Source organism: Stomoxys calcitrans, chromosome 2 (genome assembly GCF_963082655.1).
Source record: "Stomoxys calcitrans chromosome 2, idStoCalc2.1, whole genome shotgun sequence".
Classification (NCBI taxonomy): Eukaryota; Metazoa; Arthropoda; class Insecta; order Diptera; family Muscidae; genus Stomoxys; species Stomoxys calcitrans.
In genome coordinates, this window is record NC_081553.1 from 185,128,584 (window position 1) to 185,144,972 (window position 16,389).

The 16,389-nt window shown below is 43.3% G+C and overlaps 1 protein-coding gene across 2 annotated transcripts; it reads right to left on the reverse strand.

Annotated features, from left to right (window-relative positions):
- Positions 1–7,169: 7,169 nt before the first annotated feature.
- LOC106089474 (uncharacterized) lies at positions 7,170–12,959 on the reverse strand. 2 transcript variants are annotated; one of them, XM_013255324.2, is made up of 3 exons: positions 12,260–12,959; positions 12,002–12,125; positions 7,170–7,949 (listed from the first exon to the last, which is right to left on the reverse strand). In XM_013255324.2, exons 1-3 carry the CDS (start codon positions 12,824–12,826, stop codon positions 7,216–7,218), a joined length of 1,425 nt encoding a protein of 474 aa, XP_013110778.2. In that variant the 5' UTR covers positions 12,827–12,959; the 3' UTR covers positions 7,170–7,215. The 2 variants fall into 2 exon arrangements, with proteins under 2 accessions (XP_013110778.2, XP_013110777.2); XM_013255323.2 differs by having other exon boundaries at positions 12,002–12,128.
- Between the last annotated feature and the right edge of the window lie 3,430 nt (positions 12,960–16,389).

Consider the following 16,389-nt stretch of genomic DNA (forward strand, 5'->3'; position numbering starts at 1 on the left):
GATGTTCACACTCGACGTGCTCGCGTTAGCACCGGATCTCCGACTGCATGATTATCAGTCCTTGATCTCTCAATGTAGATCCCCAGACCCAGGGTAGGTTTGGTCCATCCGTGTAACATGATCTTCCAGTCCCATCTGATCTTCCAGATGGGACTGTCGCTTGCAGCAGTGCCTCGCACTCGACCTCAAGTGTCGTATCAGGTATCCGATCGGAAACCTCTTCCCTTCCTTCCAGGTTTCCTATCGTCGCCTCGATTATAGCGCGATGATATGAGCTGCTCCCATCTTCAATCCATTCTACCATCGCCTTAAGTCTCACAGCCACAGTGGCTGCCTCACACTTAATCTATTGGGTTGCCCAAAAAGTAATTGCGGATTTTTCATATAGTCGGCGTTGACAAATTTTTCCACAGCTTGTGACTCTGTAATTGCATTCTTTCTTCTGTCAGTTATCAGCTGTTACTTTTAGCTTGCTTTAGAAAAAAAGTGTAAAAAAGTATATTTGATGAAAGTTCATTCTAAGTTTTATTCAAAATTTTAAAAAATCCGCAATTACTTTTTGGGCAACCCAATATATGTCAATGGGTCGGATATCTAGAATAGTCTCCAGTTCCCTAGTGGGCGTGGTTTAACTGGTTTACTCATTGTTAACAGTCGAAATATGCCAACCTTTAGGCGACCCGGGAGTGATGGCGCTATACCAGACATCACCCTTGAGTTCGACTTAATCATCGGGAAGATTACCGAGTGAAGTGTACCTGCAAAATGCACCCTTATTTTCTCCTTTGATACTGGAAGGGACACAGCTAATGAGAGAATGAGCCCAAATACCCGATATTGGAACGGAAATTCAAGTTTGTCCATGAACATTCCATTAAGAAACTGAATCACACTTCTTACATATCAATGATTGCTGTTCGATTCCAATTTAAGCACAGTGATAAGGGGACTCCTTTTAGAGCCTAGTCCGAATGGCGAGCAACAGTGCGAAACCTCTTCGCGGAGAAATTTTTAAATTTTTTACAAACGTCGCCAGCATTAGAAGGGGATAACCATTGCTGAACATTTTTTAAAATGTTCTCGCCAGATTTCGAACCCAGGCGTTCAGCGCCATGCTAACTTCCGTGCTGCGGTGGCCTTCAAGCAAGCTCGACAACTCGAAACTCTTAGCGGTAATTGACCGGCAAGCCCAGCGATCAGAGCATGCATTAGACGATGTGTAGACGGTGGGACGAGTGATGGGCATCATAGGGAGCGGATGCAAAAAATTCATGACAAGACTCAAAAGGGAAAGGAGAAGGGAAAGGGGAGGGAAGAACCGCAGTACACTGGTGGAGTGACGCTATAGCTAAGCAACGCAGCAACTGTAGGACGAGTGATGGGCATCATACAGAGCGGATGCAAAAAATTCATGACAAGACTCAAAAGGCCGAGGGAAAGGAAAAGGGAAAGGAGAGGGAAGAACCGCAGTACACTGGTGGAGTGACGCTATAGCTAAGCAACGCAGCAATTGTATTAAACTAAGACGCAGATACATGAGAGCTCGCCACAGAAGCATGACTGAGACAGAACACGCTCTGCACACGGAGGTAAAAAAGTTACTCTTTCTTGCTCCTATGAGATAGAAGCAAGAAAGAAAAGTAGGAGGAATAAAGACCCGAAACTCTTGGGTCTTCGGACAAAAAATTGTGATGGAAAAACTCGGTACGCGGACCCGAAGAGTGGTGATGGATGGAAGAACAATGGAAAATATAGTCCAGAAGTTTATGAAAGGCTCACTGACAACATAAACCCCTATTACGATAGAAGAACTAATGAATGCAGCTTTCAGAGCAGAAAAACCCCCGGTCCCGACAAAATTCCGGCCAAGGTCATTGGGCAGATAGCTGAAAACAGACCGGAATTTCTTCTAGGAACGTTTAACCGGTGCCTTTTTGAAGGTTTTCTTTCGGAGATATGGAAGAGACAAAAGCTGGTACTTATAAGCAAGGGGCAAAGATGATCTAACATCCCCATCCTTATAGGCCACTCTGTATGCTGGATACAGCCGGCAAGCTTTTGGAGCGACTTATAAAGCCACAGCTTCAGGACGCCATCATTGAGGGAGTTGGACTCTCCATGAGACAACATGACTTCCGGGCAGGAATATCCATGATCAGAGCTCTCAGAGATGTGCTGGGGATAGTAGCGACGGCTGTACAAAGGAACCACTACCCTAGGCAAAATGTCCTCTTAGCCATACTGGTTGTGTAGAACGGTATTTAATAGCCTCAGACGGTCTGACGTCCTTCAAGCACTCAGGGAGGATTTTAATATACCAGAGTATCTAGGCCACTATGTATGCTGGATACAGCCCGCAAGCTTTTGGAGTGACTTATAAAGGCACGGATCCTGGACGCCATCATTAAGGGAGATGGACACTCAATGAGACAACGTGACTTCCGGGCTGGAATGTCCACCATCAGAGCTCTCTGAAATGTAGTGGAGATAGTAGAGATGGCTAGACATAGGAACCACTACCCTAGGCTAAAGCCTCAGGCATTTTGACGTCCTACAAGCACTCAGGGAGGACTTTAATATACCGGCATACCTGGGCCACTATGTATGCGGGATACGGCCAGCAAGCTTTTTGAGTGACTTACAGAGGCATGGCTCCAGGACCCCATCATTAAAGGAAATAGACTCCCAATGAGACAATATGTCTCCTGGGCAATGATGGAGCTCTCTGAGATGTGGTGGAGATAGTAGAGACGGCTAGACATAGAAACCACTAACCTGGGCCCATTGTCATCTTGACCACTCTGGATGTGAGGAACTCATTCAATAACCTCAGACAGTCTGACATCCTACAAGCACTCAGGGAGGACTTTAATATACCGGTGTATCTCATGAGAATATCGAGAAGCTACTGGCATTACAGGGTACTTATCCATAACTCTCAGGATGGAACGAGTGAATATGAGGTCACATAAGGAGCGGCGCAAGGCTCCATACATGGACCGGATCCTTGGTCCATGTATGGAGCTCAAGATGGAACGAGTGAATATGAGGTCACTAGGTCACATTAGGAGCGGCGAAAGGCTCCATATATGGACCGGATCCTTGGAATGCCAGTTTTAATGTAATACTGCACACAGAAATGCCAGACGGAAAGCTTTTTAATAGGATATGCTGAAGGCATTGCTGCAGTAATCACGGCAAGAGACACAGAAGTTGCAGAACGCCAACTAAGGCAGGTGATGCAAAGGACTGGCTGGACTCCCTTAACTTGCTACTTGCGATGCAGAAGACGAAGTTGTTGCTCCAAACGAGGAACAAGAAAAAGCGTGCTAAGTTTAGCCGGGCCGAATTTTATATACCCTCCACCAAAATTCCAATTTGCCCATGAACATTCCATTAAGGTACAGGGGCAAAGTTCTCACATATCAATGAGTGCTCTCCGATTCAAGTTTAATCTCAATGATAAGGGGCCTCCTTTTTATAGCCAAGTCCGAACGGCGTGCCGCAGTGCAGCACCTTTCGTGGAGTAGTTTTTACATGGCTGTAATACCAAAAAATACAGTACCTCCCAAATGTCGCCAGGATTAGGAGGGGATAACACCGCTGAAAATGTTCATGATCTCGCCAGGATTCGAACCCAGGCGTTCAGCGTCATAGGCGGACATGCTAACCTCTGCGCTAAGGTGGCCTTCAATATATATACCCTCCACCATGCATCGCATTTGTCGAGTTCTTTTTCCGGTATTTCTTTTTAGGCAAACAAAGGATAAAAGAAAAAAATTGCTATGCTATTCGATCTTATTCCGACCATAATTGAATTGAATGTTGGAGACAATAGTAGAAGTCATTGTGTAAAATTTCAGCCAATTCGAATAAGAATTGCGCCTTTTAAGGGCTCAAGAAGTAAAATAGGGAGTTAGGATTATATGCGAGTTGTATCAGGCTAAAGACCGATTCAGACCATATTTGACACGTCTGTTGGAGGTCATGGGAGAGGATGTTTTACTTCAGCCATCTCGGATAACAATTGCGCCCTCTAGCGGCTCAAGAAATTAACATCCAAGATCGGTTTATATGTCAGCTATATCAAATTATACACCGATTTCAACCATACTTGGCACAGTTATTGGAAGTCACATCAAAACACGTCATGCAAAATTTCAGCCAAATCGGATAAGAATTGCGCCCTCTATTGGCTCAAGAAGTCAAGACCCCAGATCAAGTTGAGGAGCGATTTGATCCATATTTGGCGCAGATGTTGGAAGTCTTAACAAAACACGTCATACAAAATTAAGCAGAGTATATTTCCCTAAGCCAGTAAGCAAGTCTGTCGGAAAAATCGGATAAGAATTGCGCTCTCTAGTGGCTCAAGAACTCAAGATCCAAGATCGGTTTATATGGCAGCTATATCAAGTTACAGACCGATTTGAACCAAACTTAACACAGTAGATGGAAGTCATAGCGAAACACGTCGGGCGAAATTTCAGTCAAATAGGATAGAAATTGCGCTCTCTATAGGCTCAAGAAGTCAAGACCCCAGATCGGTTTATATGACAGCTATATCGGGTTGGTGATCAATTTGAACAATACTTAGCACAGCTCTTGGAAATCATAATATAATACTTCATACAAAATTTCAGTCTAATCGGATAGGAATAGCGCCCTCTAGTGGTTCAAGAAGTCAAGATCCAAGATCGGTTTATATGGCAGCTGTATCAAAACATGGACCGATATGGCCCATTTACAATCCCAACCGACCTACACTAAGAAGAAGTATTTGCGCATCATTTCAAGCAGCTAGCTTTACTCCTTCGAAAGTTAGCGTGCTTTCGACAGACAGACGGACGGATAGACGGACGGACATGGCTAAATCGACTTAAAATGTCATGACAATCCAGACGAATATTTCGAAGAGTTACAAACGGAATAACGAAATTAGTTTACCCCCATCCTATGGTGGAGGGTATACAAATATGCCGGTGAAAGTTTATATAGCGCATAGACGACATACTGGTGAAGACGAAGAGATCGGTCAAATATCTGGATGCAAAGCTGACCTTTGCAGAGAAAATCCGGCACACGACAACAAAGGCCGCTAGGATAATGGCGCAACTCAGGTCGACTGATGGCAAACATAGGTGGGCCTTTTCCGAGCAAGCCCAGCCTCTTAATGGAGCGAAATATGGGGTCAGACACTGAGGACAGCATGCCGCGCGAAATCCCTGCTCTCGGTACAGAGTATGGCTGTTGTTAGGGTCATATCATTCTATCGTACAGTAGCGGAGGCTACAGCCCTTGCAGCCTAACCGGAATCGTTCCGACAGATCTACATGCCATAGAGCGCGCTAGGCTCTACGCAAAGTGCATCACCCATAGAGGACAGAGTGAGATTCAAACGGATCATACACGGGCCATACGAGAGGAGTCTACAGAGAGAGAAGGTAACAAAGTTGGACGAATGAGAATCGGACTAGGGGGACGCGACGACTAATAGCCGATGCATGGATGTGGATAGATAAGAAGCACATCGACGTCAACTGTTACGTCACACAGATGTTGACAAGTCATGGTTACTTCCGGAAGTACCACCATAAAATAGGCAAATGCTTCTCAAGGAGGTCCATTTATGAGGAGCTAGAAGTTGCAGACGATGTGGAACACACATTCTTCCACTGCGAGAGCTGGGTTGAAAGACGCATGGGAATTGAAAACAGTGATTGGCGACGTTTCGCCTAGGAGGTGGTGATGAGATACGCCAAACAAATACTGCGCAGAAGAAAGACGAAGATGATATGGATAACCTACCAGTAATGGGGTCCACCTCGAAGTAATGCGAAAGCGGCTACGAATTGGAATTAATCTCCAGTGTAACACGGGGTAGATTTTTAGCCGGTACCGTTGATAACAGCCATGGAGCTCGCTAGCCTCTACGCCAAGTGCAACACCCATAGAGGACACGGTGAGGTTCAAACGGATGATACACGGGCCATACGAGAGGAACTATCGAGTGAAGGCAACAAAGGTGAACGGATATGGAAAGATAATACCCTATGTACGGATATGGAAAGATAAGAAGCACGGCGACGTCAATTGCTACGTCACACAGATGTTGACAGGCCGTGGTTACTTTCGTTAGCACCACTACCGAATAGGCAAATGGTTCTCTTGGAAGTGCATTTATGAGGAGCTAGAAGTTGCAGACGATGTGGAACACACTTTCTTCCACTGCGAGCGCTAGGTTGAAAGACGTAGGGAATTAGAAACAGTGATTGGGGACGTTTCACCTGGCACCATAGTCCAGAGAATGCTGGAAGACTAGCAGAACTGGGAGGTGGTGATGAGATACGCCGAACAAGTACTGCGTTGGAAGAAGATATGGGTTCCACCTTGATAAAGGCCATGGACCTCACTAGGCTCTATGCCAAGTACAACACCCATAGAGTACACGGACGGGATTCAAACGAATCATACACGGGCCATACGAGAGGAGACTATCGAGAGAAGGCAACAAAGGTGGACGCGACGGCAAATATATGATGTACGGATGTGAAGAGAAAGGAAGCACGGCGACATCAACTACTACGACACACAAATGTTTACTGGTCATGGTTACTTCTGGAAGTACCACCATAGAATGGACAAATGCTTCTCTAGGAAGTGTAATTATGAGAAGCTAGAGGTTGCAGACGGTGTGGAACACACATTCTTCCACTATGAGCCGTGGGTTGAAAAACGCAGGGAATTGGAAACAGCCGCGGGAAAAGGATGCCCATTGGTTATTTAAAGGCGTCAATAACTCGCCTAGTCATATCGAGCATCGTAGGCACTCAGTGATTGTGCAAGAGCCGGTGCCGCCCAGCCTCTCACTGAGACTCTCCGCTCGATACCGCTGATTGTCCGCGACTGCTGTTGCAGCTACTCCGTATGGAGCATTTCACTATCCGCAACCTGTGGACGGGCCAGGTTGCTTGCAGCTAAGCTTCTCGTGATAGCAATGATAGACGTATTTCTCACAGGCATTAAGAATTAAAAAAAAAGTGAATCAATAATGATCTAGGAATTTAAATTTTCGTAAATATATGAAATTATTTATTTACCCCAAAATGTTTTTTTTTTTTTTTTTTTTTCAAAACATTACAGACAAAAAAAAAATACCAAAAAATTTAAGAGCTTCAAAATTTTGTTCAAAGTGAAATCGTCACTAAATTACCGTATTTAAATCGTCACTAAATTACCATCTCCTCCAGCTCTATCGTCTCCATCACCACAACCCATGTGCTGTCTCTGGTTTAGGTTTTGGGTTCTAACCGTCAAAATGTCCCTTGGTGGAGAACGAGGCATTGCTTCAGCTTCATCATCACTGCGTGGTGTCGATGTGCTATCCGTACTCATATCAAATTCATCATCATCAAATATTTGCCTGTTTATCTGTATGGTCTTGGCTTGATGATAGCCCTCCATTATATCTCTGGCACCATCAAAAGCACCATTGGCTTCCATGGGATCTATGGCTATTTTGCGCAATGATCCTGAAGGTTGTTCGTCCTGTTTTGAGTCCTTTGTAAGCTTTTCGGCACAGAAACGTGTAAGTTTGTTAATAATTTCACGCATTCCTTCCTCCGAAGATTTTTGGCTGATATTTTGTTCATCCGATGAGGATTTTCGGGCTACTCTGGCAGTAGACATTTTTGGGATACTAGGAGAATGTTTATTCCTAACGCTGCGACAAGTACAAGGAGCTAGAGGGGCTTCCACATCTGCAGCTTTATCTTTGGGTTCATTGGTGAAGGTTTTGGCATGGCTGGTTTTCTTTTTATCATTACTGCTGTTTGTGGGCACCACACCAGCTGTCATCATGGTCTGCTGTTGATAGAACATTTTGTCATATTCCGATTTCATGCAAAGAAAGTTGAAGCGTCGTGAGTTTTCCTCGCCGCAATGAACGATTTCTGAAAGGGTATGAAGAAAGGGCATAGTTAAAAAGATTTTACAATTTTTGTTTGTTTCTCTCTTTTAGGGCGATTTTATTTAACAGGTGGAGGAAAGCTTTTTTATATGTAATAGAGTTACTACAGTGTAGTTCTGTGTACTTTCTGAAACCGATCCGATGTCATTCTTCTAATTGGTAAACGTCCGGCGCTCAGAGGTTATGAAGTCGTGTGGTCGGTCGATGGGAGTTCGTCTCATTCCAAAGAAATGACGGCTGGGTTGTTTCTGTTCCGTATATTGTAGTACGGGAGAGGTCGAAGGGATAACATAGTCCATTGACGACGACACCCATTGCTGACTATGTTCCCAAAACACCTTGCAAGGTGTTCAGTCCTGCTATACTCCCATAGTGACGTAAGGGCAGAGCAAGATCGCAAATGCACCTACTCCATGCACCGGTTACAGCTCGCCGACACCGACCGATGACGGAGGCGGTTCTGGCAAACCGTACAGAACTAGGGTCCGGGTTCTATTCACTCCCGGTACCAACAAGACGACCTCTGTCATAGCGGGATATGCCTCTCCCCTGGCGGAAAAAGGACAAACATTTAGACTGAAACGGCGGCCCTAGCCGGTAAAGTGTTTTATCGGGTCAATCCCCTACACAGAACCGGCTGCCATGGGATTGTCCTGGCTTCCATCAGCCCAAGCTATGATATAAGACGGTCCTCGCGGCATTGGACCTATCGAAACCATTCGACACGGTAAGCAATGCCAAACTATTTGAGGACATCGACAACACGTCCCTCCAGCCAGACCTGTAGCGCTGGGACGCGTATAATATGTGTGGTCGCTAGTCGTTTGTGGAATTTAAGGGTCATCTCCGAAACGTCCCTTCAACCTGGCCTGAAACGCTGGGAATTATCTGTGTTGTCGGCAGTCTTTTGTGGAAGTTGAAACACTATAGAGTAAACCAGGGTGTTCCCCAAGACGGAGGGATATCTTCCGCACTGTTAAACCTCTACATATCCTTCATTCCACCCCCTCCAAATCGGTTCAGATTTAGATATATTGTAGTTGCCATATAGAATGATCTCTCGTTTTAAGGTCTTGGATCCATAAACAGCGAGTTGTGTTAAGCCTCTTCTTCCTTGTTTAATTTCGCCCAGACCGGTTGGGTATAAGTGTCATTTAGACCTATCTCCCGATTTATAATCTTAGGCACATAATAGGCGCGCTTATTGTCCGATAATTTGTATAGCGTGTTGTGTTAGGCTCCTCGGCATCCCTGTTTAATACGGCCCAGATAGGCCAAGATTTGGATTTAGCTGTCTTATTTATTGATCTCCTGATTAATGATTTTAGGCTCATAAATGGAGAATTTATTAACTGATTTTGCTGAAATTAGGCACAATGACTTGCGTTTGGCCCCTCGACATTCGTACCGAGTATGGTAAAGATCTCTCTATATTTCGATATAACTGACATATATAGACAGATCTTTCAATTTAAGGTGTTGGGCTCATAATAGGCGTACTTATTTTACGATTTTGCTGAATTTGGTATAGCGAGTTGTGTTAGGCTCCTCCTCCTGTTCAATACGGCCCAGATCAGTCTACATTTGGATATAGTTGCCATATATACCGATCTCCTTATTTAATTTGGCAACAGCCCTCGTATCAATCGCCCAGTTATCGTAAACAGCGTCCACCCTGCTAGGAAGCTCTCACATTGTAGGGCTCATTGATTCCGTGGCACCATTTGCGGCAATCAGCAATTCATTTCTGGGCAACCACACCTTAATGGCCCGAGACTCAACCGAACCTTACAGACTTTCCCATGTTTCGAAGACATTTTTTGCATCTTCTGACCAGTTTTGTCTTTGCATGGACCAACGCCACAGCCTTCAGCGACGATTGACTGCCCCCGTAAATCTTACAGTCTAATCGGGCCGCCACCCCCTCGTCAACATAGTCTTCAAAATCATCAGGGGTGCGGAAACCAATAAAGATCCATCCGTGTATACAGAGGTTCCCGGGAGGGGCGAGGTGCCCCCAGTCGAGATCCCTTTTCAGGGAACCACGTCCCACTCGTTTAAAAGGAAGGACTCTCCTTGTATATAATCATTCGCCCTGCCTATAGCATGCCACCACGCCGAATCTCCATTCCCCAAAGTTTGAGAAGTGTCATGTCCCTGACTTCCTCATTCTGCGAGTGATCTTCGTTGCCCCACACCCAATACAGGGGCAAAGGGCCGAGATCGAGAATGGTTTTTAGCGCTCCTGGTCGAGATCGGACCGTATTTTGATTTAGCAGTCATATATTCCGATCTGCGAATTCAGAGTCTAAAGCCCATAAAAACCGCTTCAAGGCCACTCCATATCCGAACCGAGTATGGTCCACATCCGATCACATTTAGACATTGCTGTCACATAGACCAATCTGCCGATTTAGGGTCTTAAGCACAGGAAATGCGCATTTAGTATCCGATTCTAATGAAATTCGGAACAGTGAGTTGCAGTATGCAACATGATATCCAAAAGGAGTATGGTCGAAATCGGAATATATTTGGATATAGCTGCCATGTAGACCGATCTACAGGTTCATGGCCTAAAGCCAATAAAAGCCGCATTTATCAATCGATTTCTCTGTATCAGACCACATTTAGATACAGCTGCCATATAGACCAATCTGCCCATTTAGGGTCTTATGCTCATAAAAAGCTCATGTAGTACCCGATTTGAATGAAATTCGGAACAGTGAGTTGCAGTATGCCACCCAATATCCAAAGGGACTATGGCTGATATCGGACTATATTTGGATATAGCTGTCATATAATCCGATCTGCGGATTCAGGGTCTAAAGCCCATAAAAGCCGGGCTTATCACACGATTTGTCTGAAATTTGGAGCATCTGTACGGAGTATGGTCGAGATCGGACCATGTTTGGATATAGCTGCCATATTAACCTATCTGAGGATTCAGGGTCTTAAGCCTATTTTTACCCGATTTCGCTAAAATTTGAAACAGTATGATCTGAGTTTTACAAGGACGATATATGAACGTTGTATGGTTTAGTTCAGATCATATTTGGATATAGCTGTCATATAGACCGATCTGCACATTATGGAACTTAAGCCCATAAAAGCAGCATTTATCACTCGATTTTCCAGGAATTTGTAACAGTAAGTTGGACAAGGCCACTTGATATCTGAACCGAGTATGGTCCACATCAGACCACCCTTGGAACGGTCTGGCGACTTAGGGCCGTGTATTATCCGATTTCGCTGAAATTCGGACCAGTGAGTTGATATCTGAACCGAGTATGGTCCACATCAGAACACACTTGGATAAATCTGTCATATGGACCGACCTGGCGACTTAGAGCCCTAAGAGGCGCATTTATTATCCGATTTTGCTGACATTCGGAACAGTGAGTTGGATTCTAGCGCACCTGATATCTGAACCGAGTATAGTCCACAGCGGAAATTATTTAGATATATCTGACATATAGGGCGATCTGCTGATTTAAGGTCTTAAGCACATAAAAAGCGGATTTAGTATCCGATTTGGCTAAAATTTGAAACAGTGAGTTGCGCTATATCCGAACGAATTATAGTCCACACTAACCGCTTGAAATTGTGCACAAATACTTCTTATAGGTGAAGGTCGGTTGGGATTGTAAATGGGCCATGTCGGTCTCAGTTCCTCATTCAATGGAGGAGGTAATAAATAAACAAAATATTGGGTTGCCCAAAAAGTAATTGCGGATTTTTTAAAAGAAAGTAAATGCTTTTTTAATAAAACTTAGAATGATATTTAATCAAATATACTTTTTTTACATTTTTTTTTCTAAAGCAAGCTAAAAGTAACAGCTGATAACTGACAGAAGAAAGAATGCAATTACAGAGTCACAAGCTGTGAAAAAATTTTAACGCCGACTATATGAAAAATCCGCAATTACTTTTTGGGCAACCCAATATTTGGGGTCATAGTTTCTCCATTGCATTTGCTGGAGAAACTCTCGATACCTGAGTTAATTTACTTTGCTTACAAAAAACTGAAGGACTTACTTTTATTCAAATCCGTTTGCATTTTACGTAGGGTTTGATTAGTATTTTTCAAATCACCCGACAAACGATCCACTTTAAGACTGAGCTCCTTAAAATTGCGATTCAAAAGCTCCGAAATTGATTTCTGCTGAAAAAAGTAGAAAAACAGGAAAACTGTCATTGAAAATTTAAAAAAAATGTTTTAACTGAAAAAAGTAGAAAAAGGAAAAATCTCACATTGAAAATTTTTCCTTAATAACTATCATTGCAAATACTTACGCCAATGGCCTTTTCCACCGTTTGTCGAATGAGTTGGAAAAATTCTTCCGTATCATCATCTTTATCCTCATCTTCAGTGGCATTATCCTGACCAAGAGAATGATGGTTATGATGATGGCTATGCTGATGCTGCTGCTGCTGCAAATTTGCCGGTAGACCAGCATCGTTGACCACATTTTTGTTGCTTGCTTCAGGGTACGATTTATAGGCTTTATTATCACCTCTAAAGCTGCTCTGTTTGGGGGCAACACCACAAATGTTACGACCAATATCTACGTCATGCTCTCCAGCTTTGGGATATTTGTGGCCATTTCCTCCTGAGGGCCCTTTTCCATAAGGCCGAGCACTTCTACGTCTGCAACTATTGGCGACTCCCGCATTGTATACTGATGTCGGCGGTGTTGCCATTGGTGGTGCAGCAGTATTATATGGCTTATTGGAGGTTATAATATAGCCATTGTCTTGCACATTGGCTTGCATGTTGCTTTTGATTTTTTCTTTGCCTGTTACGCCTTTAGCAGCTTCCATACCATAAACATCTTCAAATGTTTTGCGAGGACGAACCATTTTGTAAGCTTTATAAGTTTCTTTATTCTTTTATCTTCCAAGAATATTCTAATCGGCGGTTGATGGTTTTTTTAATGTAGAGAACAAAAAAAGCTAATAAATAGAAAATTGTGTGTCTATAAAAATGTGTTTGAGTATAAATTCTTGGCTCTGTGATATGAAGTGGGAGGTTTGAAAGATAAGGTGTTTTCTGTATTTCTTCAAGTTCTGTTAGTTTTGTTGGTACAAAATATCTTACCTAGCAGGTATTTAATAAGTAAATAGGCACTAAGTTCAGCCGGGGTGGACTTTGAATACCCACCATCTCGGGTACATACAGGGTGTCGCAGGAAACTTATTTGAAGAGTCCATAATAACATAGGTATTTCAGTTTTTGATTTAATTCTCTTTTTTATTCCCATCACCGAAGGATGGAGGTATATTCATTTTGTCATTCCGTTTGCAACATATCGAAGTACCCATTTCCGACCCTATAAACCACATATGTATTTGATCGTCGTAAAAATCCAAGACGATGTAGCCATGGCCGTCCGTGTGTCTATTGAAATCAAGCTACAGTCTTTAAAAATAGAGATATTTAGCAGGTTAAGTTCGAAGATGGATTATATCGGACTATATCTTGATGTAGCCCCCATATAGACCGATCCGCCGATTTAGGGTCTTAGGCCCATAAAAGCCACATTTATCATGCGATTTTGCTGAGATTTGGGACAGTGAGTTGTGTTAGGCCAGTCGATATCCTTCTTCTAGTTGGCTCCGATCAGTTCAGATTCGGATATAGCTGCCATATTGACCGATGTCTCGATTTAAGGTTTTGGGCCCATAAAAGACGCATTTATTGTCCGATCAACACCTTCTTAATTATTTTATTTGAGAATAACCGATGTTGCCGAAATTTGGGACAATGAGTTGTGTTAGGCCCTCCGATATCCTTTTGCAATTTGGCCTAGATCGGTCCAGATTTGGATATAGCTGCCTTATAGACAGATCTCTCTCTTTAAGGTTTTGGATCCTTATGAGGAGCATTAATGGTCCGGTGTTTGGGACAGTGAGTTGTGTTAGACCCCTCGACATCCTTTTTCAATTTGGCCCAGATCGGTCCAGATTTGAATATAGCTGCCATATACACCGATCTCTCGATTTAAGGTCTTGGACCCATAAAAGTCGCATTTATTGTCCGTGTAAATGGGCGCAATTATTACTCGATTTGCCTGAAATTGTGGAGGCATTACAAGTAGGGTCCATATCGGTCAATAACTTGCTAAATAATATATATTTGAACCAGTAAGGAAGGGCAAAAGTCGGGCGGTGCCTACTGTATAATACCCTACACCTATCCTGTAAGTACAATGTGGGATCTATATCCAATTCTGAACCAATTTTGATGGATCTCGGCGGATGTTTTCAGATGGGTTGCTAAACAATCCGTATCAAATTGTGAGCAAATATGTTCAAACTGTAATAATGACGGTTGACAAATGACATACGGGAGCTATATCTGAATCTGAACCGATTACGAGAAAACTTCTCATATATTATAGTAGTAGTCGATGAAACCGTTTTCCAAAATTTTGACAAGATTGGCAAAAAAATGCGATTGCAATGGCTCTAGAAGTGAAAATCGGGCGATATACATATATGACCGTTATATCTAAATCTGAACCGATTTCCATGAAATTCACCGAGAATCAAGAGAAAATCCTTCGTGCCAAATTTCAAGAGAATCGGTTAATAAATGACCATTTTATTGCATTATTACTGCAAATCGGACAAACATATATAGGGGAGCTATCTGCAAATCTGAACCGATTTTGATGAAATTCACTCGTAATGTCGGGAGTCGTGAAAAAATCCTTCCTGGTAAATTTGGAGAGAATCTGTTAAAAAATGACCATTTTATTGCATTATTAATGCAAATCGGACGAACATATATAGGGGAGCTATATGCAAATCTGAACCGATTTTGATGAAATTCACACGCAAAGTCGGGAGTTGTGAAAAAATCCTTCCTGCCAAATTTGGAGAGAATCGGTTAACAAGTGACAATTTTATTGCAGTATTACTGCAAATCGGACGAAAATATATATGGGAGCTATATACAAATGTTAACCGATTTTTTCCAATTTTAATAGGCTTCGTCTCCCGGCCGAAAAACATGTCCATACCAAATTTGAAGACGATCGGATGAAAATTGCGACCTGTGGTTTGTACACATATTAACATGGACAGACGGACTAACGGATAGACAGACGGACAGACAGATGGACAGACAGATGGACGGACAGACAGACGGACAGACGGACAGACAGACGGACAGACAGACGGACAGACAGACGGACAGACAGACGGACAGACAGACGGACAGACAGAAGGACAGACAGACGGACAGACAGACGGACTGACAGACGAACAGACAGACGGACAGACAGACGGACAGACAAACGGACAGACAGACTGACAAACAGATAGACGGACAGACAGACGGACAGACAGACAGAGGGACAGACAGACAGACGGATAGACAGACGGACAGACAGACGGATAGACAGACGGACAAATAGACGGACAGATAGACGGACAGACAGACGGTCAGACAGACGGATAGACAGACAGACAGACCGGCAGATAGACAAGCAGATGAACAGACAGACAAACAGATGGACAGACAGACGGACAGAGAGACGGACAGACAGACGGATAGACAGGCGGGCAGACGGACGGACAGACAGACAGACTGACGGACAGACAGACGGACAGACAGGTGGACAGACAGGCGGATATACAGACGGTCAGACAGATAGAGAGACAGACAGACGGGCATAGCTAAATCGAATCAGAAAGTGATTCTGAGTCGATCGATATATTTAATCTCTATCTCTCTTCCATTTGGGTGTTACAAACTAATTCACTAAGTTATAATACCCTGTACCACAGAAGTGGTGTAGGGTATAAAAATCATTCAAAGAACTTGATAAATGCGATCAATAGTGGAGGGTATATAAGATTTGGCCCGGCCGAACTTAGCATGCTTTTACTTGTTTTTCTTAGTCGTAGGGAGTCTGATGACAGATTGTCACTTAACAACTGCAGTATGGCTCCCACCCATAGAAACCAATATCCCCATTCGATTTGAATTTATTGCTTGACATCCCATTGCCTTTTTAAGTTTCTGTCAAAGAGTTTCTATCAAAGATATTGGCAACATTTTTGGTCCTGACCGCACTGAGTATATTTTTACGTTTCAGATAAGGGAGGAGCCAAGGGCTGTGCCAAGGTGAATACACTTGCCGGCGTCGTTTGGTATTACCCATCCCCTACATCATCAGTTCATTTCAAGATGGTAGCAGTTTTGTTCTTTCACTACAAATAAACATGGACAAACGTACAGACAAGGACAAGGCTACATCGAATCAAAAAGTGATTCTGCGTCGGTACGTATTCTTATCAATAGATCTATTTCTCTCCTTCACTAAGTCATAAAAACCTGTATCACAGTAGTCCTTTAACTAGACACAGTACACCCAAAGCCGGTGTAAAAAAGTTCACCTAAAAAAATAACTCAG